The 15882-nt window shown below is 43.7% G+C and overlaps 2 protein-coding genes across 2 annotated transcripts; one reads left to right on the top strand and one right to left on the bottom strand.

The window, feature by feature from the left end:
• Window positions 1-57: 57 nt before the first annotated feature.
• Window positions 58-10016, bottom strand: LOC124143818 (macrophage receptor MARCO-like). Its single transcript, XM_046512939.2, has 9 exons — window positions 9903-10016; window positions 9337-9392; window positions 8735-8883; window positions 7855-8035; window positions 5821-6069; window positions 4347-4472; window positions 3417-3539; window positions 1680-1799; window positions 58-381 (listed from the first exon to the last, which is right to left on the bottom strand). Exons 2-9 carry the CDS (start codon window positions 9380-9382, stop codon window positions 146-148), a joined length of 1230 nt encoding a protein of 409 aa, XP_046368895.2. The 5' UTR covers window positions 9383-9392; window positions 9903-10016; the 3' UTR covers window positions 58-145.
• Window positions 10017-10385: 369 nt separating this feature from the next.
• LOC124143803 lies at window positions 10386-12423 on the top strand. Its single transcript, XM_046512923.1, has 5 exons — window positions 10386-10507; window positions 11091-11173; window positions 11389-11502; window positions 11887-11937; window positions 12299-12423. The coding sequence occupies exons 1-5, from the start codon at window positions 10431-10433 to the stop codon at window positions 12421-12423; spliced, it is 450 nt and encodes a 149-aa protein (XP_046368879.1). The 5' UTR covers window positions 10386-10430.
• The last annotated feature ends 3459 nt before the right edge of the window (window positions 12424-15882 follow it).

Genomic DNA, 15882 nt, shown 5'->3' with positions numbered 1-15882 from the left:
ATGCATGCTGAATCATTTTAATAATTCCATTATAACAAATAACATAACAGCAAGGCAAAAAGATAAATAATTTAATGTATAACTATTATATGTTCTTATATACACGTTACAACAGTCGAGTTATACGTTATTTGTTTCATAAGGCTTAATAATAATTGACCTCAGGCATTCTGCTTGAGTAGGCACTTCTGTGAGACTTTGTTTCCCAAGCTCCCTCGTTAAAACGCCTCTCGTCCCGACTACGCCGCCCCTTCCTGGCGAAAAGGCAAGCCAAGATGAGGAATAGCAGGAGGCTGAGCAGGATAAGCCAGACGATGAGCCCGATGACGGTTGACCTGCTTAAAATCCCACTGTATTTTTCACAAACTGCTTGAGTGGAGGCTGAAATAACAACATAGGAAGGTTATAGCGAGTGAAGGTTGTTTAACGCCGCACTCAGCAGTATCCCAGCTATACTAGCGCCGAGTAAACAATCGAGGCTGGAGCAGATAAACCTTTGACTGAAAGGGTAAGAAACGATCAACGCCATCGGGGCATGGTGACTTGCTATTGGCCAAGTCGCACATCTTTATCCCATCAACCCCCATAACATGTTTCTTCGGTTGTTGTTTAGCACGCCTTAAACCAAGAAACGCACCTGATCTCTTTGATCATAACCCCACCCACCCACACCCGACCCCCCTTCAATACAGATAGTTTGGGCCATAAAAGCAAATTTAGCGGACCAAGAGATGCAAAACGAAGAGGTTTAATGCGTTATAGTGTCGGTGACAAATCTCCCGGATCAAAATGATCACAACCAGGACATGCAAACCATCAGTCGGGAAACACGTTAAAAAAGGGCCATGGAGATGCACGTGCAGCAGCACTATGAACTGTATTGAAGTACAGGGATTTTAATTGCCTGGCATCTGCGTCAATCGAACAGAATCTGCTATCTTGGATTTTCTACCACTTGGGGGCTCTGATGAGGTGGATCCATATCCAAAAATGTACGGAATGGTTAAATGTATAAGTGTCCCAAGTTTGGTTTTTTTAACCCAAAGTGCACAATTTTAGCCTAAACCGCCCCACTACTGGCCCTCCAGATCCCCGTATTTGAACCCGATAGAGCACATGTGGGATGAATTGGATAGACGGCTACGGCGATGTCAACCACAACCCCAGACGTTGCAGCAGTTGGCTTTTGCGTTGTAGGCTGGGATGTGATTCGCATACTCGTCTCTTCCATGGGAAGAAAATGTCAGGCCGCTATCGATTCCAACGGGGGACATACGCGTTATTGATGGTAGCTGACCTTCACCTTGGACTTTTCCTATGTACCGATAACTGAGATGGCTACAATCACCAAGTGTTCTTTCCACAACATTTTGGCTCAATACCTTGTAAGGTTCCTCGTATAAATGTATTTTCCTACCTCACACAAATCTGGCTTTAAGTTTCTTTTTTTTAAGAGTAATACTTATTTATTCTTCTCATTCAGCTACAGGAATACTCAAACAAACATTTCGACTGTCTTGATAGTGACTTGTCTTGTGAGAAGCTGATGAAAACATAACGGGGAAACAACAACTTATAATGTCACTTCTACAGCGAACCTTTTTAATTATGCAAAACATATTGAAAATTGGTTGTTTGTTGCGCGTACCTGGAATGAGAGAGCAATCATCACACCTCACCTGATGATTTCGCTGCTGCAACGCCCACCTCCCTCCTCACACATTGGTTACCCCCGGGCATGTTGATACAATGCTGTAAGTTCGTACACCCACCGTGCCGCTCCCTACACTCGTCTATGTCTGAAATGACAACAATAATTGTGTACTGATCTTTGCTCGCCATTTCCATGTAGATTGGGTTGACCAAGCCATGTGCACATGGTCATACATTTACACATGCACAGATATCTATGCGCACTGAGACCAAGTCAAGGTGTTATGATGTCAGTGTTACGATGTCAGTGTTACGATGTCAATGTGTTACGATGACAAGGTGTTACGATGTTAGTGTATGACGATGTCAATGTGTTACGATGACAAGGTGTTACGATGTCAGTGTACTACGATGACAAGGTATTACGATGTCAAGTGTTACGATGTTAGTGTATGACGATGTCAATGTGTTACGATGTCAGTTTGTTACGTTGTCAATGTGTAATGATGTCAATGTGTTAAGACGTTCTTGCGTTACGACGTTATTGCGTTACGATGTCAAGGTGTTACGATGTCAGTGTTACGATGTTATTGTGTTATGATGCCAAGGTGTTACGATGTTAGTGTATGACGATGTCAATGTGTTACGATGTCAGTTTGTTATGATGTCAATGTGTAACGATGTCAATGTGTTAAGACGTTATTGCGTTACGATGTCAAGGTGTTACGATGTCAGTGTTACGATGTCATTGTGTTATGATGCCAAGGTGTTACGATGTTAGTGTATGACGATGTCAATGTGTTACGACGTCAGTTTGTTACGATGTCAATGTGTAACGATGTCAATGTGTTACGATGTTAGTGTATGACGATGTCAATGTGTTACGATGTCAGTTTGTTACGATGTCAATGTGTACCGATGTCAATGTGTTAAGACGTTATTGCGTTACGATGTCAAGGTGTTACGATGTCAGTGTTACGACGTCAATGTGTTACGATGACAAGGTGTTACGATGTCAGTGTACTACGATGACAAGGTGTTACGATGTCAAGTGTTACGATGACAAGGTGTTACGATGTCAGTGTTATGATGCCAAGGTGTTACGATGTTAGTGTATGACGATGTTAATGTGTTACGATGTCAGTTTGTTACGATGTCAATGTGTTACGATGTCAGTTTGTTACGATGTCAATGTGTAACGATGTCAATGTGTTAAGACGTTATTGCGTTACGATGTCAAGGTGTTACGATGTCAACGTGTTATGCCAACGTGTTACAATGTCAAGGTGAACTAAAAATGCGCTGTTGCTCCTTTCAGAGTTAGATTTTGTGTCTTGCAGCAATGGCGGAAAATAATCCCTTATAAACTACCTTTGCCCAGTTGTTGATATCTTGCTTAATTAATACTGCAGATACCACAGAAAATCTACTTAAGCAAAGAAAGACGGCCAGCAAGAAGACGAGGGAACAAGTTAAAATCTGTATTTTGCAGGTATGAAGTCGTGAATGTTTAACCAACCCAAAACAAGTAACTTGTTTGGCTTGTGAGTAGAATAACATAATGATCTCATACCATCACGTGTGTAATAACATAAGTAAGAAATTCACTTACCAATTACTTTGAATATAACAAGGCAACTGATAGTTTTTCAAAAGATTGGCGAGAAAATATTAATTTTGCTTCCATCAGAGTGAATGGCCGAAAATATGATCATTACAGTACAAAAGGACCTGACGACAACGTATATTTTACGGGCACCTACCTAAACATGAACGTCTGTCCGGACCTAGTCTGTAGCCATCCTCACAGGCGCACTCGTACATGCCGTCAGAGTTGGAACAAGTGTGTTGACAGCCGCCATTCCGTTCCTCACACTCATCCACGTCTAAAAAGAAATTTTTTTTTTGAATATCGTCAGTTTTAGATACAAACCTTCCAACTGAATCTGGTGTTGAACATTTCTAGTGCGAGTGTGTTGTTTAGGACGTCCCTTCAGTCAGCTGAATATAGGAGCCTTTACATTTAGGTCCAACGACCACAGTGCGAAGATGAAAAGCCAATTATCACAAGCAGAGGGAAAGAGGGACGAACTCCTGCACAGCGATCTGTTGTTCTCAAAACGGACGAGATATTTAGTCACTAAGGCCCATTTGCATGGTCAAAACGTACCGGCAACGCATACTACAATATCCCGCGAAGGAGTCATTATTTACATATACCATGTGTAACGCATCATTTGAAGGAGTGATGTTCTTTCTATAACTTAATATTCCTTACAGTAATTGACGAGAAAGTGACGTTTCGGGGTTTCACTGAAGTTTCTTGTATATATTTCTGAGGAGGTGAGGTAAGGTGAAAAAGGGTATACCGACGCGTGTGTGTGTGGGGGGGGGGGGGGGGGCTGCTTGTACTAGTCCGGACTAATGCCGAGTTTATAGTCCAAGACCACTGAGATACCATGCCGCAGTTTAACATGACACACTACCGACCAGTCTTCGTTTTAGCCCCTCAATGCCGAGCGCAAGGCAGGGTAACAAGAAGAACCATCTTTTAAGGTCTATTGATATGACGCGGCCTTGGATCGAACCCCGGACCTTTCGCTCTTTCTGAGGATACTTACAGGTACATTTATCTTGTTCTTGTGGAATTTACAAGATCTTCATGACAAAGTTTTATCACACAAAATACTTACCTGAACATGTTTTATTGTCGGAGATGAGCAGACGGTATCCGGTTTTGCACGTGCAGTGATACCCTTGTATTGTGTTCACACAGTTGTGTGAGCAGCCATGGTCTGACGTGGCACATTCATTGACATCTGGAACATCAATTATTTTTCGACTGGGTTTGAAATGGGATATTCCAAAAGGCCACACAAAGATTGGTTGTTTAACGCCGCACTCAGCAATATTCCAGCTATCTGTAATAATCAAGTCTGGACCAGACAACCCAGTGATTGACAGTAGGAGCATCGATTCACGCAAATGGGATACGATGACATGCATCAACCAAGTCAGTGAGCCTGACCACCCGATCCCGTTAGTCGCCTCTTACGGCATGCATGGGTTGCTGAAGACATCTTCTCTACCTGGATCTTCACGGATCGCCATATAAAGAAATTATGCCTTTCAATAACTTGTGCATTTATCAAAAATCTGGTAACATCGTTAAATACACTTGGAGTGAATGAATTGGTTTTAAACCGCTTTTGCGCAATATTCCAGCAATATTACGGCTGGGGACACCATCGAAACTTCAAACATTGTATCCTTCTCATGAATCAAGATTCTTTGACAACTAGGCTATCCTGTCGACCCTTTGGATCATACAGCACATGTGTGGTCGGCGATATTGGGTGGGCAATGTATTAGGGTTTGCAACAGGTGATCCAGTGGTCGGCTATTGTACAGTGAGCCGAGCCATCCACTTGTCTGGTACAAGCAGGAGGTCTTAGGGTATTGCTCTGTACTTGGGTCAATAAAGTCAGATATAATGTACTGAGCGAAGTAGTTTCACCCCGCATTCTCCAATATCACTGCTGTCTTACGTGAGGAATGAAACCGAAGCCGATGGTCGATAATGAGTACCATGCATTCTCCATTGTGAGTTATATAATGCGATGAGATATACATATATAAGTCAGTGAATATGGTTTTATGTCGCTTTTAGCAATATTCTAGCAGTATCAAGGTGGGGAACACCGGAAATGGACTTCACACATTGTACCCATCAGAGGAATCGAACCCGGGACGAGCGTGACGAGCGAACACTATAACCACTAGGCGACACCTACCCCTTGATAAATATATATCTAGTTTGTACCATGAAACGCGAACCATGGCAAAGTTAAGAAAACCTAATAAATCCAGCAGTACACGCTCCTAACTACTCCAATATATTGTTTTATTTTTTGGGTCTGAATGAAGAGTCGTGTTTCAGGATGTCCAGTAAGCATGTTCAGTCCATTCTGTGTTACACTTGAGAAAAAAATATTTTTTATTCCATTATTTTCTGGTACAAATATGAGAATATCAGCGGTCATTCCCCACGTTTAGAATGCACCAAGTATGACCGAAACGTGACCGCAGTCCACATCTCAAATACACTGAATGATTCCACGACTAGACCAAAGGTTGCAGCAGTGTAAGCACTTAAACCAAACTCACCGGTGAAAACTGGTCCTTGGGGGCCAGTCATGCCCACCTCTCCCTCGGAACCCGTCTGTCCTGGCAATCCCTCGGGTCCGCGAACACCGGTCGCTCCTGCAGGTCCCGTCACCCCTCTTGCACCCGTGTGCCCGCGTGTACCTGTATCCCCCTGCACCCCCGTGGAACCCGCCGCTCCCTTCTCCCCGGGTGCTCCACGACCCCCCATGTCTCCGTCATCGCCGGTCTCTCCTTTAGGACCTCGTAGACCTGGGAATATGAAAACAGAACAGTTGCAAAACGTTGAAGAATTTAAATATGGTTTCAGTTATAGGGCGTGGCAGATAAACGTGGGACGAATGCCCCAAATTACCCACGTCGGTGATATCAGCGAGCATGAGTCTGGTGCTCACAGATCAAGGATTATAATCGGCGTGAATGTTGTATGTTGATGTACGGATTTGGGCAGAACAAGGGGGCGCAACACTGGACATGAAATTCCGATAACTGGGCAACCGGTGCCCCAAATACTAACATGTATCAAAGTTTGTTTTGTTTATTATTTTGTCTGTTATTTAAGGCCGAAATTATTCCAGCTATATGACGGCGGTCGCCATGATGAAAAGGGGCCGATACTGTGTCTTTGTTTGTTGTTTAACGCCACACTCAGCAAATAATAAAGTTTGGACCAGACATTCTAGTGATTGATATCATGAGCATCGATCCACGCCATTAGGATACGATGACATGCATCAACCAAGTCGGAGAGCCTGATCACCTGATCCCTTTGGTCGTCTCTTACGACAAGCCTTCGGACAAAGTAATTTTAATACACTGATATCGTGTTGTATATCCTGCATGTGAAACTCTATCGCTGGTTTTCTATAATAATACGACGACTATCGAAATCCACAAACGTTTGAAATCCCCGTTTTTGAAACTTTTTTCAAGTACCCATACTCAAAATTCTTAATTGGGATACGATGACATGCATCAACCAAGTCAGCGAGCCTGACTACCTGATCCCGTTAGTCGCCTCTTAAGACAAGCATAGTCGCGTTTACATTTATCAAAGATTTAACATGCAACATGGACACCGTATGGTATAATATGCCCTGATTATATTATAGTTTAAGTAAGTGAATAGCGGTATCACCTGACATCACGTTTGACTGAGGAATACCAATTGTTGACCATGTTGACCACGATTATGCCTTCCGGGCATGGCGGCACCAGTGACGGGCTGTTCCTCTGAGTGAGTGAATGAATGCTGTTTTACAGCGCAGCAGGCACTAGCACCTATACTGTCGCCTTTGTATTCGAATGTGGCCATCCGGTTCTATTCCTTTCTTACAAAGTTAATGTCATTTACATTGACAGGGATTATGTCATATTTGTTGAGGATATACATTACCAGACAAACAACAACGAATAACTTATTAAAAACCATAGCAACCACGACCATTAGATACCACGTTCTTATGCACTACATAAAAGCATTCGTCACCACTCGCACCTTTCCGTAACCTGCAAGAAGACTCGTCCCCTTCTCGATGAATGTTATGTGCGAAATACGACAAACCAATCAGAATGCGCGTATGATTTCTAGTTCTTCGTCAAAGAACCCCTCAGAAATCAATTTTGATTTTACACATGTCTTGCTTTTTAAAATAGACCCAAGACACAGTTAAATGTGTTCAATCATACTGTATAATTCCGAATGTCCAGATGTGCTTTAAATTGCAACTGAAATATATATAATATATGGGGAAATATATGTGAACCATTACGCAAAGAGTTGACAATTGTTTTAGGTATGCCCGTTTGCGCCAAGACCGAACCCGGTCGCAAAAATGGCCATGAGAAGGGCACGAGTCGCTATTCGGCATGTCCCGGAATAACACGAGTTGGTCACGAATGTACATAATAGATTTCTTTTTCCGACCTTGAATTTAGTGATTGAAGTGACAAGTGATTCAGATATCCGGAAATTCGTTTTTCCGGACAATATGTAAGAAAACGTGTCCGGATAAGCGAGGTTCAACTGGAGTTTACCTGGGTTTCCCTTTAATCCTTCCCTTCCAGTCCGGCCAATCGGTCCTGTCGCCCCTACCGCCCCTACAGGTCCAGCCACACCTGTGGCCCCAATGTCTCCCCGGGGGCCGGCTGCTCCCTGGGGGCCAGTTGGGCCTGTCCCACCCATCTCACCTCGGCCACCAGGAGGGCCCGTGCCTCCCTACAAAACACATCACCAACACTTTCGTTATGCCTGCAACTGTCCAAAATGCAATGAAAGCTTAGACAAAGAACACAAGTACGCATGCCTACGACTCCAATGACGGAGCAAGTGTTTCTTTGTTGTTTACCGCCACAATCAGCAATATTCTAGCTATATGACAGCGGTCTGTAAATAATCGAGTCTGGACCAGACAGTCCAGTGATTGACATCATGAGCATTGATCCACGCAATTGGGATACGATGACATGCATCAACCAAGTCAGCGAGCCTGACCACCCGATCCCGTTAGACGCCTCTTATGACACGCCTTTACGGTTTTTACCGTAAGAATGGGTTGCTGAAGACATGTTCTACCCCGGATCAAGTGATTGCTGTGTAACATCACTGTCGTGATAATAATACTCGAGTGTTTACCACTGTCTGGAACCATGTCAGTATCAAACAAAAGTCTCCACGGACCAACATACGTTTGTTTGTTTTATATTTAATTTTCGACACTATTGTATTTAATTTAAATATAAATCATAACTTGAAAGATAGAATATCAAACATGAAAATCGACTAAACACGAATGCCTAGCATTTATAATAATTGATTATATAGATTATACATATTCTTTCCTTGAAAGTGCAAGGAAAGAAAATATGATACAACTTTATTTTGGATCCGTGACACAAGTTTCAATGTTGCTCTTACCGCCATCCCCATCTCCCCCTTCATGCCTTTCTGCCCCATGGGGCCAGACAGTCCGAGCGGCCCGGTCGCACCAATGGGCCCCGTGGCTCCCGTCATCCCCTCCACAATGGTGATATTTCCTGGGAGTTTGGTGGTACCGGCAGCAACTCCTGGGTGCAAAAAAATATTTTAAAATATTTTCAGTTTGGTAAAACCAAATGGACGCAAAATTTGGAATAGTAAACAAAATTACAATTATACGATATCAATTCAGTCAATATATATTTAGCCAAAAAAATATTATTTCGAGTTTCACTTGCTCATGATGCGATTTGACGATTTCGGCTAATTATGAGATTTTTATCCAGTTCTTTTTTAAATGTGGAACTATGTAACGTTTAATTTGACAGTGATATTCTATTTGAATGTTTAACAGCGGATAATGTTTCAAATGTTACATTAAGCGCCGTAAAATCCACAGATAAAGCAGTTATAAACACGTTATGTTTATCCCCCCCAAAGCAAGGGATACGGTTTATCGCGATATACTGCCACGCCGTCCATACATCCGATCATGCAATGTCATGCTAACAACGTTATCTTTAGGCATAACGATATCCCACCTGTTCTGGTGAGAAATGCAGCTGTAAGAAGGGATATCCAAATCATTGTTGAAGGTCTGAAAAGTCAAACATGATAATATATACGTGTGAGCAGTCCGGAATAAGTGTTTTAATGTGCAGTTTTTTACGCAAGAAATATTAAAGATGCTAACTGCTTCTGTCGACAACCGACATAAAAAAGACACAAAGCATGAGTGAGTGAATGTTGTTTTCAGCCGCAAAAAACACTCCATGCAGTCATTACTGCGGCCGGGTGATATACCTGCAATACGTCTATTTCTGTTGGATCAGTACTACCTTGAGATTCACTCGATCTCTATCATCAGAATCACATTGAACACGTTTGGTCAATAATATTAATATTTACAACCTGAATTGTAAAATCATGAATTTAAAGAGACGATTACCTCTCAAGAAATTCGGTTTTGTTGGGGATTTTTTAAATGTTTTTTAAAACTGTCAGTGAGATATGTTTAACATGGTTTGATTACTCGACGAGTGAAATGCTGCATCAGAGGTTAGTTTCTTAGAGCAAATATCAGTCAAAAATCACATCATTCACTCACCTACGCGTGACACCTGGCCACAGGAAGTGACACAACGGGCATGCGCAAACACAGCACGAAAATCTCGTGCAAGCAATTGACAACGATGCGATAGCATTTTGCGCACAATCTGAATTGCACATATTTCAATTGGAAATGCATTAAAGCGTATCACATTCGTTATAAATTTGTTTATTTTATTTCAACGGGAAATATGTATATCTCTCCCCAAAAGAAACATGAATCTGTTTTCTTTGATTAGGTTCTGCTTTTGCCTGCTACATCTTTCTCTTTTCGGTGAGGGAGGAGGGTGTCGAGACAGGAAATCTTTCTCGTAAAAGATGAGAAAAACAGATTCATTTATGACACACAAAACTTAATTTTTCGAAATCAAGTTTTGAAATACATTTCCATATGGTCAGACCTCGGTGACGTCACAATACCGTGAAGCAGAAGGGTCATGACCTGTTTCTGTGTCTTCATAATGCCGTGACGTCATAACTATCTAAGTATTGTCAATACCGTCTTGGATCAAACAAGGCAGCAAACATGGCACTATCTGACTATGTTTTACCTGGTTTTGCATATCCAGAAGGAATGATTCGAGCAGCGCCTTTTGAGTATGGGTAAGTTAAAGAAGTTTCCAAAGCGGGAATTTCAAACGTCTGTGGATTTCGATAGTCGTCGTATTATTGTAGAATACAAGCGATAGAGTTTCATATGCAGTAAATACAACACGATATCAGTCAATTAAAATTACATCCGAATGCTTGTCGTAAGAGGCGACTAAAGGGATCAGGTGATCAGGCTCGTTGACTTGGTTGATGCACGTCATCGTATCCCAATTGCGTGGAAAGGCGACTATACTTTTCGTAAAAGGCGGCTAACGGGATCGGATGGTCAGGCTCGCTGACGGTCATCGATCCCAATTGCGTGGATCGATGCTCATGATATCAATCACTGGATTGTCTGGTCCAGACTCGATTATTTACAGACCGCCGTCATATAGCTAGAATATTGCTGATTGCGGCGTTAAACAACAAACAAATATTGTCTCAAGTGAAGAATATTTTTTTCATTTTAAAAGAAACGAAATGTTTCATATTAAGACATTAAAATCGTGACACGACATAGTTAAATGTTGTGGGACTGTTCGTGACAGCGTATCTTCCCTTGATAGATGTATAGGTAGTTTTATATTTATTTCAGGTCAAGTGAGTATTCACCCCAAACCACGATGTATACAGCCTCAGTGAGTGGAATTCCCCCTATACTTGCATCCTGTCCTTCAGGTAAACAATACAGAATGAAAATGTTGATGAATATCTATAAAACAGACTGCAACGAACGCTTTAGGACGGCGGTCCTTTACTTTCCCATTGCCATTGCCATAACGGTAGCGTTAAATTCTATATTATCATGTTCTTTCTTTTTCCGCATATCGGCAAAATGAGGGAATATTGGCAGCTACATGTATATAACAGTAAACCGATGTGAAATGTTGCAGAAGCTGAGGTGAAACGTATTGAGGAGAAGTTCGACAACTGGAACTGCAGCGCCCACTCACTGCCGCGATCGTATGGACCGGGGAGAAGATTTATGCCTCGGGGATTCGCGCATCGTGAGTAAAAATGATTGACAAGATACAACCTAAGTTGAGTATGAGTGAGTGAGTGAGCTAAAAATACGTTTAACGCCGCAGTATTTCGGTTTTCTCATCGCTTGATATGAGAGAGAAGCCCAAATTAATGCAGTCATAGACGTTTAGCACTTTGGTGACATTCACTAGAACGAATGTGGTAGCACATCCAAAGTACGCGACTCTGGACTGCGAATTGCAGCGCACAAAACGACTGGGCCACCCCAACTGATTTGAGGGTTGGAGTGAGTGTGAAATATTACCGTATATTATAATGTTGAGCAATACGAAAAGTACAGAGTTCAAAATTACAAAAGCGTAACTATTGATTTATAAAACAAGAAAGTTTGTTTTTCTGATTTCTAGAGTGCACAGTATTATCCGTGGCGACTGCTCTCTACCAGTGGGTCGCATCTGGTAAGCATTCAAACAGTGAATAAGTTGGATCTATAAACAAACTGCCACTTTTGCTTATTGTATTATGGGTATCTCGCTATTTTATTAGTAACCTTGTGAGAAGTACGACTTTAAGTGGGTGAGTGAGTTAATATTTAAAATCACATCGGCAATATTTTAACCATATCGTGACTTGAACGAGTCATGCATCTATATTATAGATATTTTTTATAAGAAACTGTCGTCAAAGGACAGTACAATAGCCAAAATTCTAGTGAGACCTTTTGAGAGGTTTTATATTTGAAATGGAAGGCCCGGGGGCTTTTGTCTTCATAAACCTAAGGTCTGTGATGGAAATGCCATAAAACTATATTATCTGCAGGTATCAGTAGACTTTTTCAACCATTTCAACCGGACTCCCGAACAGAAGATGAGGTGACAGAGACAAGAAATACGTCACAACCACCACCAGCTGGGAGGAGACAGAGGAGGCGGAGGAGACGTTGAGGAGACGAGGAAGAAGGGGATAGGATACAAGATGTTCGTCCCAACCACCGCCAGTGGGAGGAGATTGTGGCGTTGGGGGAAGGGGGAAGAAGAGGATAGGAGGCAAGATGTTCGTCCCAACCACCGCCAGTGGGAGGAGATTGTGGCGTTGGGGGAAGGGGGAAGAAGAGGATAGGAGGCAAGGTGTTCGTCACAACCAACGCCAGTGGAAGGAGACAGAGTGAGTGAGTGAGTTAGGTTTAACGCTGCTTTTAACAGTATTACAGTTATATCGCGGCCTGTCAGCTTAATGTGTGAGGAAAGCCCCAGGTGATGCAGGTGTCAGACGCTTACCACTTCGGTGAAACCCACGAGCACGGGTATGGTGCTGACAAACCTAGAAACATAATCGAGGCGAACCCACAATCATAGATTTCTGGCGTGCCCAAGGGACACAACTCTGCACAGCGAATCGCGCCGCCTTAGACGACTGGGCCACCCGTGCCCCTGGGAGGAGGCAGAAGAGATGTTTAGGGGAAGAGGAGGAAGAGGATAGGAGGCAATATGTTCGTCCCAACCACCGCCAGTGGGAGGAGACAGAGGAGGTGGAGGAGGCGTTGGGGGAAGGAGGAAGAAGAGGATAGGAGGCAATATGTTCGTCCCAACCACCGCCAGTGGGAGGAGACAGAGGAGGTGGAGGAGGCGTTGGGGGAAGGAGTAAGAAGAGGATAGGAGGCAATATGTTTGTCCCAACCACCGCCAGTGGGTGGAGACAGAGGAGGTGGAGGAGGCGTTGGGGGAAGGAGGAAGAAGAGGATAGGAGGCAATATGTTCGTCCCAACCACCGCCAGTGGGAGGAGACAGAGGGGGTGGAGGAGGCGTTGGGGGAAGGAGGAAGAAGAGGATAGGAGGCAATATGTTCGTCCTAACCACCGCCAGTGGGAGGAGACAGAGGAGGTGGAGGAGGCGTTGGGGGAAGGAGGAAGAAGAGGATAGGAGGCAATATGTTCGTCCCAACCACCGCCAGTGGGAGGAGACAGAGGGGGTGGAGGAGGCGTTGGGGGAAGGAGTAAGAAGAGGATAGGAGGCAATATGTTCGTCCCAACCACCGCCAGTGGGAGGAGACAGAGGAGGTGGAGGAGGCGTTGGGGGAAGGAGGAAGAAGAGGATAGGAGGCAATATGTTTGTCCCAACCACCGCCAGTGGGAGGAGACAGAGGAGGTGGAGGAGGCGTTGGGGGAAGGAGGAAGAAGAGGATAGGAGGCAATATGTTCGTCCCAACCACCGCCAGTGGGAGGAGACAGAGGGGGTGGAGGAGGCGTTGGGGGAAGGAGGAAGAAGAGGATAGGAGGCAATATGTTCGTCCCAACCACCGCCAGTGGGAGGAGACAGAGGAGGTGGAGGAGGCGTTGGGGGAAGGAGGAAGAAGAGGATAGGAGGCAATATGTTCGTCCCAACCACCGCCAGTGGGAGGAGACAGAGGGGGTGGAGGAGGCGTTGGGGGAAGGAGGAAGAAGAGGATAGGAGGCAATATGTTTGTCCCAACCACCGCCAGTGGGAGGAGACAGAGGAGGTGGAGGAGGCGTTGGGGGAAGGAGGAAGAAGAGGATAGGAGGCAATATGTTCGTCCCAACCACCGCTAGTGGGAGGAGACAGAGGAGGCTTTGAGGGGAGGAGGTGGAAGAAGAGGATAGGAGGCAATATGTTCGTCCCAACCACCGCCAGTGGGAGGAGACAGAGGAGGTGGAGGAGGCGTTGAGGGGAGGAGGAAGGTGAAGTGGAAAAGGGATGAAGAGGAAAATATGCATCACAACCTCAGCAGTTGGGAGGCGACAGAGGAGATGCTGTGAGGAGGAGGAAGAAGGGGGGATGCAAGATGTTCCTCACAACCTCAGCAGTTGGGAGAAGACAGAGGAGATGCTGTGGGGAGGAGGAAGAAGGGGAGATGCAAGATGTTCCTCATTACCTCAGCAGTTAGGAGGAGACAGTGGAGATGATGTGGGAAGGAGGAAGAAGAGCGGTAGGCAAGATGTTCCTCATAACCCCAGCAGTTGGGAGAAGACAGGAGATGCAGAGGGGAGGATGAAGAAGGGGGGATGAAAGATGTTCCTCATAACCCCAGAAGTTGGGAGATGCTGTGAGGAGGAGACAGAGGATATGCGAAGTTGAGGAGGAAAAAACAATGTTGGATCATAGGTTTTTGGACATCATACCTTTCCGGGCAACCATGTTTATTGCGATTACTCACTCTAATAATGGGGGTGTAGTATGACACAGACACAGACACAGACACAGACACAGACAGACACACCAAAAACATTTTGTTTTCCCATTTTCAATTTGGTCATATACATGCACTGTTGAAATGGGAATGAACTAATATACAAACTGCACTGTACTGTATTTAATTCAAAATGTGTATAAAAACTGTCATGGTATTCAGCACTTACTCCAATAAGCATCCCCCGACCTACTTCAAGACCAATCTGTAAGTACTCTTTATAGGCACGCCTGTACAAGACCAACAATGTACATGACAGTCTATACCTTCTTGTGTATATTCACTTTCTACAGAAAACAGCAGCACAGAATGGGTGTATAACTGCAGAGTACCTATTATCAAAATTCTTTCAGTTTCATTGTCGTTTGAACTAACTTTGTTCACTACCACTAGATCTCTGAAAATATATTCAACTGGTTGTATATGCTTTTATTAAGCCCCCTCCGTCATCTATTTTTTTAGCGACCGGAGTGGTATACAGAATATCCTTTTCATCCACTTGATGACAACACATCAAAGGTCTTCAGTCAAATCTGGGATTCAATCCAACCACCAGTGGATCCTGACACTGATAAGGGATGCAACTCTCTGCAGCCACTCATTCCTCATTTCTCTCACTTAAACATAGGGAATACCATTATTCAGTTCTCAGACACTATTGTCCCTCCTGACACTAATAACATTTTCTCAAAAACTTTGCAAAGTAAATTAAATGCTGTTATTAAAAAATATACCTTTTAACAAAGATAATTGTTTGTATTTGGATAAAACGTTTGTTTCAAGAAATCTTATTCAAAATTAACCACAAATCAATACTGACAGCATTTACGGTTTTTTTATATGTCTATTCCTGTCTCCTGACACCACTGGCCATGAGGACCCGTGAAGATTCCGGGGTAGAATAGGTCTTTGGCAACCCATACTTCCCGTAAAAGGTGACTATGCTTGTCATAAAAGGCGACTAACGGGATCGGGTGGTCAGGCTCGCTGACTTGGTTGATGCATGTCATCAATCCCAATTGAGTGGATTGATGCTCATGATATTAATCACTGGATTGTCTGGTCCAGACTCGATTATTTACAAACCGCCGTCATATAGCTGGAATATTGCTGAGTGCGGCGTTAAACAACAAACCAACCAACCAACCAACCACTGGCCATGAGATTCGTCCAAACAACTTCTTTTGACCTGAACCACT

The sequence above is a fragment of the Haliotis rufescens genome, unplaced genomic scaffold (assembly GCF_023055435.1).
Source record: "Haliotis rufescens isolate VD_foot unplaced genomic scaffold, xgHalRufe1.0.p SCAF_1, whole genome shotgun sequence".
NCBI lineage: Eukaryota > Metazoa > Mollusca > Gastropoda > Lepetellida > Haliotidae > Haliotis > Haliotis rufescens.
Note: the sequence above shows the minus strand (reverse complement) of the source record. Positions and strands in the feature narration are given on the sequence as shown.

Coding starts and splice junctions, on each gene's coding strand:
- LOC124143803 (XM_046512923.1), top strand. CDS start 10,431: ATGGCACTATCTGACTATGTTTTACCTGGTTTTGCATATCCAGAAGGA. Junction 10,508..11,090: donor GCAGCGCCTTTTGAGTATGG/GTAAGTTAAAGA, acceptor TATTTATTTCAG/GTCAAGTGAGTATTCACCCC. Junction 11,503..11,886: donor GCCTCGGGGATTCGCGCATC/GTGAGTAAAAAT, acceptor TCTGATTTCTAG/AGTGCACAGTATTATCCGTG.
- LOC124143818 (XM_046512939.2), bottom strand. CDS start 9,382: ATGATTTGGATATCCCTTCTTACAGCTGCATTTCTCACCAGAACAG. Junction 8,036..8,734: donor AGGGGGAGATGGGGATGGCG/GTAAGAGCAACA, acceptor TGTGTTTTGTAG/GGAGGCACGGGCCCTCCTGG. Junction 382..1,679: donor TGCAGCAGCGAAATCATCAG/GTGAGGTGTGAT, acceptor TTGTTATTTCAG/CCTCCACTCAAGCAGTTTGT.